The 18873-nt window shown below is 36.8% G+C and overlaps 1 protein-coding gene across 4 annotated transcripts in view; it reads left to right on the top strand.

Moving 5' to 3' along the window:
* ATP8A2 (ATPase phospholipid transporting 8A2) overlaps positions 1-18873 on the top strand; it is a 347289-nt gene that overhangs the window by 174836 nt on the left and 153580 nt on the right. For all 4 annotated transcript variants that reach the window (XM_039356441.1, XM_039356458.1, XM_039356469.1 and 1 more), the window contains exon 26: positions 13976-14159. In XM_039356441.1, the coding sequence (XP_039212375.1) occupies positions 13976-14159 (184 nt within the window). The remainder of the gene's footprint in view (positions 1-13975; positions 14160-18873) is intronic.

The raw sequence follows: 18873 nt of genomic DNA, 5'->3' as shown, positions 1-18873 counted from the left end.
TTTTTACATTCCAAAATCACCAATTCTGTTTTATCCATATTTAGAAAAAAAAGTCCACAAAGTGTTTCCCATCTGTTATAAAAGGAATTGTTGTTTCCTCCTTAATTAAACAAGACATTTCTGCAAGCTATCTTCAAATTCTATTCTTCCATTACATGGATATTTCTGTATTCTTCCATCTTTGAATCTATAATAGCCTCACTGCAGTTGCCCTATATACAGGTAGTCCTCAACGTACGACCACAACTGACCTCCAAATCTATGTTGCTAAGTGAGAAATTTGTTAAGTGAGTTTTGCCCCATTTTACAACTTTTCTCACCACATTTGTTAAGTAAATGACTGCAGTTCTTAAATTAGTAACATAGTTGTTAAGTGAATCTGGGGTCCCCATTGACTTTGCTTGTCAGAAGGTGGCAAAGGGGGATTACATGACTCTGGGACACGGCAAGCGTCGTAAATATGAGTTAGTTGTCAAGCATCCAAATGTAAATCACATGATGATATGGATGCTGCAATAGTCATAAAGTGTGAAAAATGATCATAAATCACTTTTTTTGGTGCCATTGTAGCTTCAAATGATCACTGTTGTAAGCCGAGGACTACCTGTAATTAATCATTCTTGAGCCTTTTCTAGTTGACAGTCCATAAGTCAAGAAATCCTAAGAAATTATGCTTTTTCCATTGTCACTGAAATCTGCCTCCAATATCTCCCTACATTGCTGGTGCCTGCTTGGCTTTGCAGGGCACTCTGATGACCTCCATGCCTTAGGTGAGCCTACTCTTGGCATACACTTCCAGCATCCTTCACTCATCCCTCCTAGGAACATCACACCACCACAGTGAGGCAGAATAGCAGGACATGGGGTGGCGTGGAGACTGTAAGACTTATTTTGTATGTGCATATTTATTTCTTTGATAATCTATCTCAAGTAAAGAGTTGTATTTTCTAAACAATTTTAAACATATGAGAACCGTTTTAACAGAAGAGCAGTTTTTGAGATTTTTCCCTTCCCTGCTCAAATGTAGCTCTTCCCTTCTAAACAATTAATTGTTCAGTTGACAGAAACATTACAAGGAAGGAACCTGTTAATTGTAAGGATGGCTGATATCGCTGGCACGGAACATTTATCTGCAGTTGAGGTGGGAGCAGTGTTCTTCAGTGGGAGGTTGTGAAAACAGGGATTGTGTAATTGTTTAAGGGCCTATGTGAACAACTCCATGTAAGAAATATGGATGCCTTGATCCTTAGAGGGTCCCTCTTCAATTCTTTTCAAGAGACAGGTACAAAATGTGGCAATACTTGTTGCAGGATCCAATCCATAGGCATGTCTGGGAGCCTGTATATCTGCTCTCTTTTTTTTCAGAGTTGCTTTTGGCTCAGGAGATGAGTGATTACAACAATAATAGTACATTTGTTTTTACAAACAGCTGTTAAGATAAAAATTAAAACTATGACAAATGTTTAATTATCCTGTCACAATAGCTATGTAAGTCTGCTAAATGTAATTCTGATTAAAGCTCCCCTGAGAGAAAGTGCTAAAGTACAAGTTGACATTAAGGAGGGAATGGCAAGCTATAGAAATAATTTCAGTGCCAATTACCTAATCAACATGGGCTGGAATAAATTCTCAGAGCCAGGGCACCAGAGAACAATGCCAAGCAAATTGCGTATAATTTCTTTTATTCAGAATGCTCTTGGATCCATCTCCAGTAGGAGCATAGGAGGTTTATTGGTAATGGGTCTGATGGTTTGTCTACCCAGGATAGTTTGTCTGTCCAGGGCCTGCAAGTCCATTGTGCCTCCTTAGCACAAGTTCTTAGCAGTCCAGAGCCTTTTTCATTTGCCACTAAATTGCTTATTTCCAAATGTCTCACTGGATGACAAATTGGTTTGACTTTGTTTAATGTGTGTCGGGGAAGGAATAATCCAATACATAGAAATACATGCCACAGTTCCATGCAGCCCTCAGAAGAACTGAATGTAGCCATTGCAGAGCTCCAAAAGTCATTAACGAATTGGAATGTGACAGAAGAAAATGGTTAAACATAGCGGGAATAGAAGCATGTTAATTGTATTTGTTACTGGGCATAAAAGAAATCAAATTTTGATTTTGGTTCACTTTATCCAATACTTTTTGAAACATAGTTTCCAGGTATGCCTCTCAAAGGCAAGGAATCCTGTATCTGAAAAATACTTGGGCATCCCTTTACGACAGTGTTTCTCAACCTTGACAATTTTAAGGCATGTGGACTTCAACTCCCAGAATTCCACAGCCAGCATTGCTGGCTGTGGAATTCTGGGAATTGAAGTCCACATGCCTTAAAATTGTCAAGGTTGAGAAACACTGCTTTACGATAATGTACTAAGCTTTTGATTTTTTTCATTATTTCCAGCAGAAGAATGAATTATTGATGTATCAATGTATTTAATTTATTAAAACTTGTACTTTCCACGCACATTGTCATGCTTTTTCCCTGCCAACTTTTCCATTTTGTTCATCTGTGATTTTTATGCCATGGTCACAAAACTGAATTGTCTATCTTCTAGTTTGATCATCCACCAATCAGTTTTGACTGGCAGATGTTTTCTAGATTCTCAAGGAAACTTCCTTCCATTACTTGCTGTTTTCTTCTATTAACTGTAAGGGTCAAGGCTGTCTGAACTCAAAACGTGGGCTCTTCAGCTGAATTATGATGCCAGCCAACTAAACTGAGATCACCAGAAAGTATAAAGTAAGCATGTCTGAAACTTCTTTAGTAAAATCAAAAAAGGTGATATGTCGCATTTGAAAAATGAAATTGACCACAGTTGGCTTACAACTTTAAAATCCGCAACATAAAAAAACCATAAAATATCAGCCCAACATAAATAGCAATAGTACTTAGACTTTTATATTGCTTCATAGTGCTTTATAGCCCTCTCTAAGTGGTTTACAGAGTCAGCATACTGCCCCCAACAATCTGGGTCCTCATTTTATCAATCTTGGAAGGGATGGAAGGTTGAGTCAACCTTGAGCAGGTGAGACTCAAACTGCTGAACTGCTGGCAGCCAGGACTCAGGAGAAGTAGCCTGTAGTACTGCATTCTAACCACTAAGCCACCAGGGCTCATATACTGTAGGTATTTGTTTGTGTTTATGCCCATCCTTCCATTGTAAGTATATCAATAATAAAACAGCCAACTATAAAACAAACTGACAAATTCCAGTCTGCTATATCAATTCCGAAATGCCTTTGTAAACAGATGACCTTAAACAAGTGGTGAAAAGTCAAGGAAATTAGCCACCAGGAGGACATTCCAAAGTCAATACAGAATCACAGAGAAGACTTTATCTGACATCACTACTTGAATTAATACTTTGATCCCATAGCATATGAACAACTCAACCCTCTCCTTCTACTCAGATGTAAAAATTCAGCTAAGTTATAGAGTTATCATCCAGTTATCTGAGTCTCAAGCTGTAAAATTGTATATAGGATAAAGCACTGAAAGGCTCAGGGTAAATCCTAGGTCAAGTTTGTCTCCAATTTTCAACTTCTTGGGAATATAAATGTAAAATGCCCTGGGGGGGGGGATATAATAGTCTTTGAATGCAGTCTTGAAATTGTTTCAAGATTTAGGACTGATATTTTAACACTCTTGACAAACTGGAAATCTCACACATTGCCTCCTAGGTGCTTAGTTGCACTTGGGCCCTACCATTTATCAATCTAATCAGCTGTTTGGCAAAATGGTGGCGAAGTTGGGCAAGCTAGTGAATAAATGAAATCAAATAAAATCTGTAAGCGCTGAGCTTTCAGGCAGCCCAGTAGCCAAATTGTCAGTTACTGTAAAGTAACTATAAAGATAATATATTTGTTAATTTATTACAGGGTGTTTTGCTTAGTCTGTTAATTTTTTGTTTTAGTTTTATTAGTCTAATATCTTGGGGAAATCTATAAGATATTCAGACTCAGGCATGGTTGGAGTAGGAAAGAAAAGAAAAGGGGAGGGAAAGGAAGTTCAAATTGCAAGCATTCTTTTTGGCTTGGTGTAATTTAGTTAATGAAATTTCTACTGTCCTTTATCTGTATATAAGTAGCTGCTTCATATGGCTGAGCTCCCTCCATTTCCTTCTGTTCTTCTTTTGAATTAGTGTCATTTATTATGGTTGAGATGTTGGTTTTGTAAAGTACATTGATGATATTTTAATTGACATGAAATACTATGCATGAGTGCAGTATAAACTGTTTCCCAGCACTGAATGGGCAACAGTTCCTTTTGGTAGAATCTGGCACTGAAAGGCTGTCTTCTTACTGCCCACCTTGAGTTCATCTTTGAAGAGAATGCATCAGTAGAAATTGACTTATTACCATGCTGGCTGTCAAAACTTTTCAAACCATGGTTCTCATTGGGGAACAGGGTCCTCCAGGCTATGTCCGCCTCTCTGCCTGCAGGAAAAGATTAATTCCTTAAAATTGTATCCTGACAATCCCCTTTCCCCTTTAATAGCACCAATGGGACTTAATTGGACTGCCACAAAAATTGTCGAAAGAGCTTCAGAGTCTTGTCAACCCAGACTAAGAAAACAACATTGGAAAACAATGATTGTGACTAATGAAAGTGGCACAGTATGGCATGGGATTTGGCGATTTGCCACTTCTCCATGTGCCACCATTAACAAGGTAGGGAAAGCATGCACAAAATTCTTTCCAAGCCTTTTAATAAGTAAGTCTACTCTGGGTCATGTGGCCAGGAGGAAGATAGGAAAGAAAAAAAACAAAGCAGTCTTCATTTGGAGAAGTCAGCAACATTCTGTGCCACTGTCCAGTTGACTCCTCATAGGAGATGCATCGGGGAAAATGTTCTCAATTTTTTCTCTCTACATCCACTGTTCAGATCCAGCCCGTTTTCAGGGTTGACTTTTCCCTCTGTCAGCTTTTCCTCTCACTTCAGATTTGATCCAGTTCTGTCCTGTTTGTAAAGATCCTGAAGATAGATAAATGGAATACTAACTCCCTTGCATAATTTCTTTCCAACATTCTGTTGGGAATAACAAATTAAGGAAAGCATGTGGAATATGACTTTTGGAATTCTTCCTAGTTTCCTTACTACTGATGGCTATATCAGATTTCTATATTTTTTGCTGTGTAATGAAATCATCTGAATTTTTTCCTTAAGGACTAATCATCATGTGTGCACATGTGTTGCCTTTGGTGTCTGTGTGTATAAATGATTTTTCAAACATTTAAATAGGGCAGGTACATCTCTTGTTATTTATTTACAGTTTTTGATACTGCCCCTAGCAAGTTCTTAGGCACGTTATAAGAATTCCATAAATATCAATAAAATCAGTACACAAACACAACAAATACAATGATAAATTCAACCACCCATTGCTAATAATAGGAAATAGCAATGATATATAGTTAAAACCTTATGAAAGAGCTCCGCCTTTTAGCATTTCTGTAGTATTCACCAGTAAAATATTTGCTTTCAGACACTTTAATTCCAGATGGCTTAACATTTTTTCTGATAAATGTTTATTCACCTAATTTGCTGATTTGCAAATGTGCCTAGCAAATATTTATGTCTTTAGATGGTTAGGTAGAGTATCAATTTACTACACATAAGCTAGCTATGGTACAATCATCTCTGTAAATATACACATTCTTTGCATATATGTTGGCAGTGTGTGGGTGCATGTTTCTCCTCTATAATCATGGTTCTTCTGTGTATATTTATGTATATGTGCTGTTGCCTAGGCTTGCTGGGTAGGTAGGTTTTAGAAAGGATCCCTTGTTAATATTCTGAGTCACTGCCCAATTCTCCCATAGAGTTGCAATGGGTTCTTTTTCCAGAATGTTTTTCTCTCCAGCCCAACCTCTTGTCCACTTTTGAACCTGATCTTATTTGGGGCTGAGAGTTCTCATCACATCACATTTGCTTTTGATGTGTTTTTTTTGGGGGGGGGAGGGAGAATATCATTCAGACAGAGATAAATAGATAAATTCCTGAGCCCTTTTACATAATGTTTTTGCAATGTTCTGTTCAGAAGTGTAAGGTCCCAGTACTTACTTAAACTTGAGATACCATATCAATCTAATCAGATAACCCAAGCAGGAGGCTTCTTAGACAACTCTTTATCTGATCAAATAAGTGGCTGGGTGGCAAACAATCTGGAATGCTGGGAGAGTTAGGTCCAGAAGTGCCACACCTTGGAAAGTTAGTAGCATTGCTTTGTAAATTTTGTTAGCCAATGAAAATCAGACAACAGAGCCATTACATCATAAGGAAGACATCAATTATTCCTGTACACTCCCTTATTCCCTCCTTCAATACATCCCATCCATGTACATGTTTCCCACGCTTGCATGAGATTTCCCTGGTGCAAAAGCCGATTACAAAAAGCAAGAAAGCAACAGTTAGACTAAACAATTTCCCTTTGTTCCAGAACCTTTCAGAAGAATAAAAATCGGCTCCTGATCTAGCATTAGTTTATATTATTAACTAGCTCTAAATTTTGGTTTGTTTATTGGACCACACAGGACATCTTTCCAAAATCTCCAGAGATATGGTCCAAATTTCCAAGCCAGGCTCCATTTGTTTGTATAGCTAGAGTTGTTGTCAAATCCTTCTAGTTTCTATAAAGCTTCTGTACAGAACATACAGAAATCACATTAGAGAAGGATGATTTAGAACATGGTGTTAGAGTAAAATGAGTAAACTTTTAGTAGTTGGGAAAGACTACTTAATAACTAAGAATTGGTAACAGCCAATTGGGATTCCACATCTAGCATTTTGTGTTATTCTTCCTTTGCTTCAACATTGTTGTGCTATTATTTATAAGTTAAGAAAGAGAGAGGTGCTAATGTCAATTTCTGACTTAAATTACTTTCTTTTAACCATATGTCTTGTATTTGAAAGTTGCTTGAAGGAATCAGAAAATCTGTTGACATTCTACAAACTTGATTTCTTGCATTTTAATTGTCTTAATCCGTTATGTTTGTCTACTGCTGTATACATCATATACAGTATAGAGTATACACGAACATATTATCCTTCCCAAATCTTGTGCCTGCCACATGTGTCAGAACTCTCAGAATCTCAACCAAGAAGATTTTTTTTCTTGTCTTTCTCAGTCATGTAATAATAGACTGAGCATATGGTAAGAAATTCAACACAGTAAAACAAAGTTTTTCTTAAAATTCACTCAGCAGTACGTAGTGAAAATATGCAATTTGTTTCCACAAATTATAGCAATGGCCACAAACCTATATATATATATTAAAGATCCATTTTAATGCTAAAAATACATAAAGCTCAGGGGATTCTGATTGGGGTTATAATTCAGCAAGTAGGGCATCTCTCACTTATATTTTCCCCTGTGAAAATTGCTGGAATGTATTTTGCTTCTAAAACCAGAAAGGAGAAAAAAGATTCCAGCCCCTTTATCTTCTTGCCTAGACATGCTGTCCATCTCAAGTTCCTATGCCTTTATATGAGTAAGAATAAAGCAATCATATAACTATAGTACATGTTATGTATCATAGGCAAAATGTAGTTAGAATTTCAGATGGTAATAACATGTAGTTTGCCTTTAAAAAAATCATGATCAATGAAGTCATCACGAGTTATAATCCTGCTGACTATTCCAGAATCAATGGTGGTTTTTCTAATGCCAGTTGTTGAAAAACATAGTAGAATAGGATAGTTGTTGCTGTGGATGCTTGTAACCTTCTAAGATGCATCTAGTTATCCATCATAAGATATAAGTGTTATCCTAGATAAAGTTTTTGCTTTTCTTGCACTCTGATCTTTTACCTTAGCTTGTGAGGGCAAAATTGTTATTATAAATGAGAGGCCAAGTTTAAATTTCCACCCAACTTTGAAGTTCAGTGTTAAGATCTTCACTCGGACACTGTCTCTCAGCCGAATGTAATGATAAAATTGGGGATGATATGGAGAAAATTGTATTTCTCTTTTTGAAGAAAAAAATGTTATATATTTTCACTAGATCAAATTTTATTTTAAAGCATTGCTAGGAATCCTAATTGGTGAGTTCCTCCCTGTCAAAATTTAGTTTAGTCTTTGGAAAATATTATGATCTTAACCGTATAGTTGATCTGTGCAATTGGAAGGTCAAAATTCTGTAGTTTTTATTTTAGAGGAGACTTCTATATTTTTGGCATATTTTTCTTCTGTTAATAATTACATTATGTCTAGGAGATATGCTTTTCAAAACAACCAACTCTTGCAGTTGTTCAGAGAGGAAGGAATTTTTAGCTTCTGAGAATGTTCTTTCTCAGGCAGTTGAATACCTGCAATGTATTAAGACATGAGTTGGAATTTAATAATAAATAAACCAGACCTGAACTAATTTATATTTATATTTGAACCAGCAAGTCATTATCCTTTGCTTTTCACATGCCTCTCTGAATTTTGCAAGGCAATTCTTGTCCTTAAAAATGTTTACATTAGATACAATTTAACTTAAAAAATGATATATGGTGGTCTGATCAAAAGGAAAGCCACTGCAATTAAGCATCTTGATATGGTTGTCATATTGATTGAGGTCATTAGAAATGCAAAAAAACCCGATCCAGCTATGTTATTTATTCTGCTAGCTTCCATTTGTGTCACAATTTGAGCCTTTTGTGAGAAATGGAATTCTTCTGCAACCATTAAAGACAGCCCATAGAGCTCAAAGACATGAAATAAATGTAAAGTTTGATTTTCCTACCTTGTCACTAGACAAATTTGTGCAATTATTTTTTAAAATTTGGGTCCTGAAATTAAAGTGTTTGACTTGGTAGGAAAGTATAGCATCATTCTTTGCCCTTTTCTCCTGAACATTACAAATTTAACTATTTGTCTTGTCTTTGTCGGAGTGGGAGTTATTTTTTTTAACATAGATATATTGCTTTAAAAATTAGTAATGGTAAACTGTAATAAATAAGGAAAGGAAGGCCCACAGGGGACTTTGTATGCCTTAACAAAAGCTTGCAAGGAAGCGAGGTATCAAATTAATATGTTTTGTTCTAAAGGCATTAAGTTATTTAAATATATAATTTTAATTCCTGTTGCAACATAAAAATGAATATAATAGGAGCATTTGTTTAAAGCACAATTTCCTATCATATATTCTATTTTCTATTTAATGGACTTGTGGGCAGGAGAGAAGGACATCATAATAGGTTTTTACCAGAGGAGGTACTGGTACATATATAACAGCAGGAACTAGATTCAGACAATTGTTTTCTTCTCTTGAGGTGGAGAAGACCTTAAGGCAGACGTGTCAAACTTGCGCAACGTATCGGGACAGTTTTGTCATTGCCGGCAATGGGGTAGGCCCGGCTTCCACGGGCCGGCAGTTTGACACCCCTGCCTTAAGGGCTAGTTTTAATGTTTGAAGTGTGGTGGGGAGGGTTTATCATAATACCATTTTTACAAGAGATGTTTTACAAGCATTGTTTGAATTTCAGATATCTGCCAGATAATGTTAAGTTGAACCATGTCAAGAATATTCTAGCGTAAGTATCCTTTTGAGGGGTCCTTGGTGTTCTTTGAGCTTGTCTACCACTGATGATTACCTTTTTTGAGTAATGAAACATGTGCAAGAAAACAACCAAGCTCAGAAAGCACTAAGGAACCCTCATTTCAACCCTGAGCTACAAATATTCTCCTTTATTGATAAGTATCCTTCTGTTCTTGGAAATATAACACTTATCCTTTTCAGTTAGAGGAGAAATCAAGCCTCTTTTCTCTTATTCTCCCCTGGAAGATGCTCCCCTCCCATCTCCTTGTACATAGTCCAGATGTAATAATGTGTTTACCCTAACATGTCTTTTTGGTGATAGAGGCACATATGTTATCTTAAAAGCAAGCAAGCAAAAGGATGGATGCTGGGTGTTCTTTTATCTATCACTACAGTAATCACTATAAACCTTCCTCTTACTTTCCAGTAATATAAAGAACCAGAACAAATGCAGTAATAAACATGTTCTTAAACAGCTCAATTCTTCCATTAGCTAAAAGGTAAAACTCATAACATGAACACGTAGGTTATAGAATAAAACTTCTAACAGGCAAAAAACCATGTCCTTGCTGCATTTCAAATAAAAAAGACCTGAATAATTAACCACTTGGTCTCCATTAAGATATCCCGCACAAAATAGATGCACTCTGCCTTATTTCCAAGAAGCCCACCTTCATTTCTGAGGCTTACAGCTGCAACCTAAAACAGCCAGTTCTTTTTTCTTTTAGGAAGTTACCTGTAAGCTTTCTAGAAGTGTCTATATGTATAAAATCTTAAAGTGATGAGATAGAGAATTATGTTTTAATTTCTTCCAAATTCTTCTAGACATGGAATTTGTGTCCCCTGCTCTGCTCCTTGTCCATAGCATGCTAAGCCTGCCTAAACAATATAACCTAAGTTTCTTTTCCTAATCAGTCATCTGCAGCCTATACTACTTTTGGTTCTGAGAATGCACCATTCCCTATTTGATTATATTTAATTACTCATTCTTCTCATAAGGGGAAATTCTTTGGAATCTCCTTGATTAACCTTATTCCTTTTAATCTTGCTAAAGTATTTGGTGAAATCATAAATCTTGCTGACACTGAACTCTAGACATTGTATTTTATCAACAGATTAAAAATGTGAGGGCCAAGAATATTAGTTGGAAAACCCTATTTTCATGCCTTCGTTATAAAAACTATCCATATATTCTAATTCTTCATTTTTAGTTCTTTAATTATCATTCTTATACCCAAGGAAGATGACATTACAATACATGACCTTTGTCATTTGAAATTCTCAATTTCTTTTTGAACAAATCAATGGCAGAGTTCTTTTTAAACTCCATAGCACTTAATGGCAGTTGTCCAGTCCCTGGAGAGAACCAGATAAGGAAAGCCCATGTTTTCTCAATTATTGTGATCATCACACTGGAGAAAGTTGGCTTAAACTGTTTAATTTTCATGTTATCAAAGAATAGTTTCCCACAGTATTTTGTTTGTAGATTTAATTACTTGGGAAGTTCTATCATTAGTCTTCATGTGCTAACTTTTATCTTTGGGAAAGCTTTTATTCAAAAGACTAAGCATTAGGAAAGTTTGACTAAACTATAAAATTAACTAATTTAGTCTAAGTATCTTTGGACAAAAGATTCTCATAGAGTAGATTGCTAAATCTTTTTACTTGAAAGATTACAACATTGATTTACTTTACTACAGTACTAAAATACATTGTTTACCTGTGAATAATCTCATTGAAACATAGGTGATGTTGAGTTTCATCTATGCTAAATTCTAAGACTGATGTTCTTCTGATAATGTAAAATTCTGCCAAAACTATAGTCTGTTTTCATTTCTGATTGCAACTCATAAAATAAAAAGTTTAGACACGGTCTCAGCCAAATGGGGATTTAAAACTCTGGAGTAATTCAGCAATGTGCTCCAGATAAGAGGAAACTCTTCTAATTTGTAAAGAGGTTGGTCAGTGCACTTATTTCACATGCAAGTAAAGTTATGCTTAAAATCCTACAAACTAGACTCTAGCAGTATGAGGATCGAGAACTTCCAGAAGTATAGGCAGGATTTCGAAGAGGCAGAGGAGCTAGAGATCAAATTGCCAACATACGCTGGATCATGGAGAAAGCTAGGGAATTCCAGAAAAACATCTACTGCTGCTTCATTGACTATGCTAAAGCCTTTGATTGTGTGGATCACAACAAATTGTGGCAAGTTCTTAAAGAGATGGGAGTACCAGACCATCTTATTTGTCTCTTGAGAAACCTATATGCAGCTCAAGAAGCAACAGTGAGAACTGGCCACGGAACCACTGACACATGACTTTGCAACTAACAACAACATATCTATAACTAGATGTATTATGTTTACATTTATTTATTTGATTCATATTTTCCCTTTATCTTTTACAACTCAGGGCAATATAAATTTATATAATTATATCTTTGCAGCTATGAGGAGTAAAAATAAAGCAACTACCACTACAGACTAATATTAACAGCTTTGAAAAGTTTGCAGATTACAAGTAGGCCTAAATTGCATTATTAATCCAAATCATCAAATTATAGTATTTTTTCGTGCCAGTGTATTGGTTGATAGAAAGGATTCAACTACACCTTTCAGCAGTCTGTCCTCTGATTATCAGGTATCACATGCTTGGTCAATGTAGCTTATTAATAGAACCTGTTATTAAAGGAATAAGGAATGGCCTTGGCAGACAGGAGGATGAACTGCTGTCACGGTGATGATCAAATAAAGTAAGTTGGACTGAACCTGGGCCAAGAAAATAACTTGAGAAAACATCTCAGATAAGCTTCTCTCTAGTTCATAGGAAGATAAAGGGAGGGAGAGGGAAGCACATTCAGATTTGCACTATTCTGTTACTATAGTTGTTACAATAAAAGTACTTCTGACCTATATGGCATGGGTTTGGTCTGGTCTATCCTGCTGAGTTGACACATATACTTTGTTGCTTAGTGGGAGCACCTATATTTCATACGTTGAAAGTCGTTTGAAAAAATAAGATCTTTTCTTCTATTCTGGATCTGACTGAAGTCCCTGTAGCCCAGTGGTTCTCAACCTTTTTAATGCCATGACCCCCAACTGGTCATAAGTCGAGGACTAAACCGGTCGTAAGTCGAGGACTACCGAACCAGTCATAAGTCAAGGACTTTCCCTGCCCGAGAGCGCCACGCATGCCTGGTGCCGCCCCGTGCGCCGGCCGAGGCATAGCTGGCAAGTGGCAGAGACGGAGCAGGCCGACCACTGGCTGGGCCATCAGCTGCCCAGCCCAAGGGAGGTAAGGCACCCACCGGAAGAGGGGAAAAAATGGCGGACAGCCTTGCTTGGCGACCCCCGTGAAATGGTCGATCGACCCCAAATGGGGTCGTGACTCATAGGTTGAGAACCACTGTTCTAGCCAATGTTCTAGTCTCATAGTGGTCAATGAATTGCCAAGAGAAACTCACATGCAGGACACAAATGCGCAATATCATCCCGCTAAAGTTGGTCAGAACTGATATTACTGTTTAAACTCTCCCTTTTAAAAGCTATTCAACTTAGTAGACATCACTGAATCTTGTGGGTATTGGTTAAACAAGTAGTTATGGACTAGGTAAAAGAGTATCTCCTTTTCTTTTGAAACCAATTGTATAGTTTTTTTCTATATTCCTCAGTCTGGTATTTCTGGCTTCTGTTTTGTTTTGGGGAGACTGTCATAGCAAATGATGGCAAATATCTTTGACAGAGTCTCTGGCGAGACACTGATACAGTAGACAATATTGAACTAAGCAATTGAAAATGTCTAAAACAGTTTCCTATATTCTGACTTCTTGAGTCCAGTTGCATTGTACGGAAAACACAAAGATAAGAAGTTTAAGGCAGGAAACCTAATTTCTTCAGACAGATCTCCACACCATCCCCTCCAGACAACATTATAGTTGGCAGTAATTCCAGAAGCTCTTCGGAGGGGAATGTTTATGACAAAATTCTTTCAATATAGCAACAGTTTCAATAATAATCTTATATCTTTCCCCAATCTAAGGCCCTCTAATTGAGTTGGCTTTCAATTCCTGTAATCTGCCAGGTAGCAAAAGATGGAATTATGAAAGTTGAAAGCCCAACACATCTGGAGAAGGCTATCATATGGTATAAGAATTGGAAAAATGTTTTTTTTAGTAATCAAAACGTTTTTAGCCTACTATTCTTGATGAATCTTACATCCATAGTAGATTTGAAGGAATTTGGCATATGCTCTAAAATCTGAAGTATTGGAGCAGGAAATTTTCCAGTGACTGCCTTTCTTTCTTTCTTTCTTTCTTTCTTTCTTTCTTTCTTTCTTTCTTTCTTTCTTTCTTTCTTTCTTTCTTTCTTTCTTTCTTTTGCATCTGTAGCTCTCCCTTTAAAAGTCACACATAGTTTGGCATGTGTGGAAACTGACAGACTTTTTTTTCTTCTTCCTAGGGTGTCTCCTCTGCAGAAGTCAGAAATAGTAGACATGGTAAAGAAACATGTGAATGCCATCACTCTGGCCATTGGGGATGGTGCCAACGATGTTGGAATGATCCAGACGGCTCATGTTGGAGTGGGGATCAGTGGCAATGAAGGCATGCAGGCAACCAACTCTTCTGATTATGCAATAGCACAGGTTAGATGCCTACAAAGAAACAGCTGCCATATCCTGTTGAAAGGGTGTTGACTGCATAGACAGCATAAAAACTTCACTGCTGATCTAGAAGCCAAGCAAATGTCCTCACCCCCCCTTTCCTTTTAGGATGCTGACTTAATGAAGAGAACTTGTAAATACGTGCAATACCTTCCATTGTACTGAGCCAGGAGCCATTTCATCCTAAATGCTGCGGTTTCTTTTTATTCATCAATGTGTTTCCATCATATTTCCAGTAGTCTGGAAAATTACTCAGACATTGCAGCTGTCAAAATAATAGGTGTTCCTCCTCCTCCTCCTCCTCCTCCCCCCCTCTTACTTTTATTCTTGCAATAGACACTTGTTGATAACCTGTTCCTATTCTACAGTAGAGACTGCCACTCCATTTTATTTCAATGATCTAAGGAAATGCTATGAAAGAAGTTTAATATTCTTTAGCTTCCTACTTCTAGTCAGGAGTGATCAGTGATAGCTTTCAGAGGTGAGCAAGAATCACTGACTTTTTTCAGTTGTCCTGATTTTGAAATTCTTTGATGGCGTATAAGATATTCTGATGCAGCGGCACTTTTAACATGATATAGAAATACCTTAATGAGGATAACTATAATAACTATATATTCAAACATAACCATCATATCCATCATCCATGAGCTGTAGTGTTTAATATTCATTATTCACTGTAATGTTTGTTATTTAATATTAATTAATTACATCAGCCCTGGCAGTGCCATCCTTGCCTTCTGAAGCAAAACATATAGCCTTCTATTTTGAACAGTTAAGCAGCAGTGGTAGGTATTATCCAAGCCCCAATTCAGTCTCTATTAATACTTACTATAGTTTTGGAGTTTAGGGTTCCAACAAGCACAATGTGATAAGGGAAATATAGTTATATGGGATCCTTATCAATCCCTTGGCATTTATCCAGAGGTTATCCGTGAAGAGCCTCACCATCACCTTTTTTTAAATCTCTGGGATTGAAGGAATAGCTGTTAGAAGTCAATCAAGATCAGTTTATACTGTTGCAGTGTGTGGTCTCATAGGAACTGCCACCCTCATAATTTCTTTCTGTTAGCAGGGCCGGCTAAAACTGATGGAATGCATTTTTTTTTTAAAAAAAAAGCAAAACAAACAACCTTCCAGCCAGTGTCCAAACCCAACAACAGTGAGGTAAATAGGAATCCCTTTTTGGTCTATCCTTTTTCCTGATTGATGCATCATCATGAAGGGAATTTGGTTTTAAAACAAGAAATAAGATGCCTCAATATTAATTAGAGCAGCCTTCCCAGGATTTCAGCCAGAGTCCAGCTGTGAACATTGGGAACTATAGTCCTAACTGTTTTAACGGCACCAAACTGTGGAAAGTTGAATTAGAGTGATACTGAAATATTTCCAAGATAACTTTCAAAGGAGCACATTATTTCTTTCTTGAAGACTTATCCAGTAGTGTGAAGCAAATGTATTCATTGTGGAAGACGATGCTTGTTTTAGTGCCGGAGTTAGCCTTCTTTCTCAAGAAAAGCTAGGTCTTAAGCTTGGAGTTCTCAAGAAGCTGAAATTCTTCAGTATTGTTGGAATTTAGACATTAGGATTAACTTCCTCCTTTTTCCTTCTCCTCCAGAACAGATACATGTCTAATCAGACATTTTTGACAACATCTTGAAGCTCTTTTTCTATTATCCTATTCTCTGGTCTATCTCTACAGATACAAAGGCTCTTCAGAGTTACTGTCAATGTTATCATTCTCCTGTTCCATTCTCCTGTTCTTTGAGGAGATAGCAGGATTCTCATCTGATTTTGATGAGTCGTGACCTAGTCCTCCAATAAGACGACTATAGATTCCAACTCTGAATACTAATGTATTTAGGAATATTTATTTCTTTTAAACAAACAATATCTCATATACAGAGCTATTGTTATGATATGAAATATTAAAAGTTGTTATTATTATTAAGAAAGTTTAAAGTATATGATGCAGAGACAACCCCCTTCTGAACATATCTCTCATCTTCATTATAATGCAATCCAATGACTTTTTTTTCAGACTCCCAAAACCAAAGAGAGACATTTTTGAGGCAGTTCAGATCTTGAATGTAGATTTTTTATTGTTTTCAAAAGAAGGAATTAATTATGTTCAAAGATCACCTTTATTATTGAACTGCTGACAGAAATTCTAAATGAGTGAGTATCAATCTAGTTTTCTGAAGAAAACTTTGCTTTCTCCTGCTTCTCACATCCTGCATTTCACTGATGTAATAAGTGTTGGCAGTCTTTGGGATGCCTGAGGCAAACCCTGGCTGACCGCCACTTTGCGGTCTGACCAGATGTTGAATGATCCTGCAAGGTGACAAGCACCATTGTTTCTGATTCAGCATGAATCTCACTGGTCCCTTTCTAGAAACAGAACCACAAAAATCTGTATTTCTGTATGGAAATATGTGGGATGTATACCTATTTATATAGTATATAAAAATGGGACGCTGTTTTAATGGGATCATTTGTCTTCCTCTCAGAAAATGCATGCAGGGATTTCTTTAGAGTATATTCTTCTTTTTGGATCTTACTTTCTCTTAAGCTCTGCCAATATTTATTTTTTATCTTGCCTTTATTATTATTATTTATAAATAACTCTAGGTGGCGAACGTACCTAACACTCCTTTCTCCTGTTATTTTCTTCACAACAATAACTCTTGAGGTGGGTGAGGCTGAGAGAGTGAAAAAGCCAGCTGGATCTTCATGCCAGTGGTGGGACTAGAATCTCATGGTCTCTTGGTTGATGTTAAATTAGTTGGTATGTTATAATCCTTGGAAATTTTTTGGAGTGTTTTTGGTTCCAAAGTTTCCTTCTGAATGAGGCACAGTGCCTTGAGATATAGGAAATTAAAAGCTAGATTAGTATTGGGGAATCTGTATTCATATTCCTGCCCAGTATAAAGTCTGCTGAATTGTCTTAGCAAAATCATTATCACTAAATCTAATCCTCAGTGCAGGAATATTGTGAAGGTGAAAAGATGGGAGATAAAACACTTCTATATGAACCAGGATTCATTGGAAGTAAAGTAAGCCTTTGAATGGTATTAAAAATGTAGGAAATATTAAATGAATGGTCATTTTTAATCTGATAGAAACTTTTAAAATTATTTTTGCTGAGTTATTGCCAATAAGGCAGGAGTGAATAAATAGAATCCCATAGGGGATATATAACATCACCCCAACCCCTGGGATCCAATTTGTGCCAATCACTAGCACCCTGGGACTGCGCTGTAGAAATTCAGCAGCAGATTGAATAATTGGGGGCAGGATTTTTCTCATTTTATTTTTCTTCTAAAACAGACAGGAGAGTGGAAATCTCTGGGTCTCTGGAAGTAAACTCTCTTTTGGCAGATTGTTACTGATTGTTAGGAATGTTAGTGGGGGAAAAACAACTTCCAAAGATGAACATCAGTTTGAACCAATTGCCTGAAAATGATGGAAGAAGGTAGCTAGTCATCTGTTATAAATACAAGGCAGAAGATGGATTTAGTCACTCCTTTCAATTCTCTAATTCTAAAGTCTCCTCTAAATGAAATGGGACGTATCTAAATCTAATAAATAAATAAATATTAAATAAATGAATAAACAATTCTCTGATTTCCATCCTTCCAAATGTTCTAAACACTATCAAAATCTCTTTTAGCAATAGCACTTAGACTTATATATCGCCCTATAGTGCTTTATAGCTCTCTCTGGATGATTTTCAATGTCAGCATATTGTCCCCAACAATCTGGGTCCTCATTTTACCAACCTCGGAAGGATGGAAGGCTAAGTCAACCTTGTGCCGGTCAGGATCGAACTCCAGACTATGAGCAGAGTCAGCCTACAATATTGCATTCTAGCTACTGTGCCACCACGGCTCTTAACGTGAGGAATATTTTCTGGTTTTTGAAATAATCAAATTTTTTTTATTTACCTAGCATTTTCCCACAGGTACAGGATCAACAAATGCCATTTCACAGTTCAACACAACAACCATGTCCAATTGGACTATATTTGTTTATTTGTAAATTTGTTTGTTTGTTTCTGCATTTATTATTTTAACAAATAACTCAAGGAAATGAACATATGCAACACATCTTCCTCTTCCTATTTTCCCCACAACAGCAACCCTGTGAGGTGAGTTAGGCTGAGACAGAGTAGCAGGTTTTCATGGCTAAGGTGGGATTTGAACTCACAATCTCTTGCTTTCTTAACCACTAGACCAAACTGACTCTCATCATTTTGCCACCTAAACTTTTAGCATAGCTTTAAGCAATTTGTTGGATGAGGGGTCATTGGAATGTTCTAATAGGAAAAGGTGTACTTGGACTGTCAGAGAACTTCTGTTATTCTCCTTAAATGCCTACATAAAACAAAAGTGGACTGAATGATCAGGAACGTTATCACTCTTTCAGTGATATTACCAGTGGGCTGAGAGAGCAAATTTCTCCTCCTGGCTCAAGGAAAGTTGACCATCCTGATAGAGATTGTCTCAAGAAGTCCATTATTATTTCATTATAGTTCTGTACATTTTTCAATGCCAATTTGAGCCTTGGCTCTTTGCTTCTATTTCTTATATTTGAACTATGACTAGAAGAGGAGAAAGATTGTGAACTTGTGTCTGGCCAAATTCTTCTTCTGCTGCTGTACTTCAGTTCTCCACATTCCTCATGATTGATTACA

The sequence above is a fragment of the Crotalus tigris genome, unplaced genomic scaffold, assembly GCF_016545835.1.
Source record: "Crotalus tigris isolate CLP2741 ecotype Arizona unplaced genomic scaffold, ASM1654583v1 scf7180000017573.2180621, whole genome shotgun sequence".
NCBI classification, from domain to species: domain Eukaryota; kingdom Metazoa; phylum Chordata; class Lepidosauria; order Squamata; family Viperidae; genus Crotalus; species Crotalus tigris.
The sequence above is the reverse complement of the archived record's forward strand: the minus strand, read 5'-3'. Positions and strand labels throughout refer to the sequence as shown.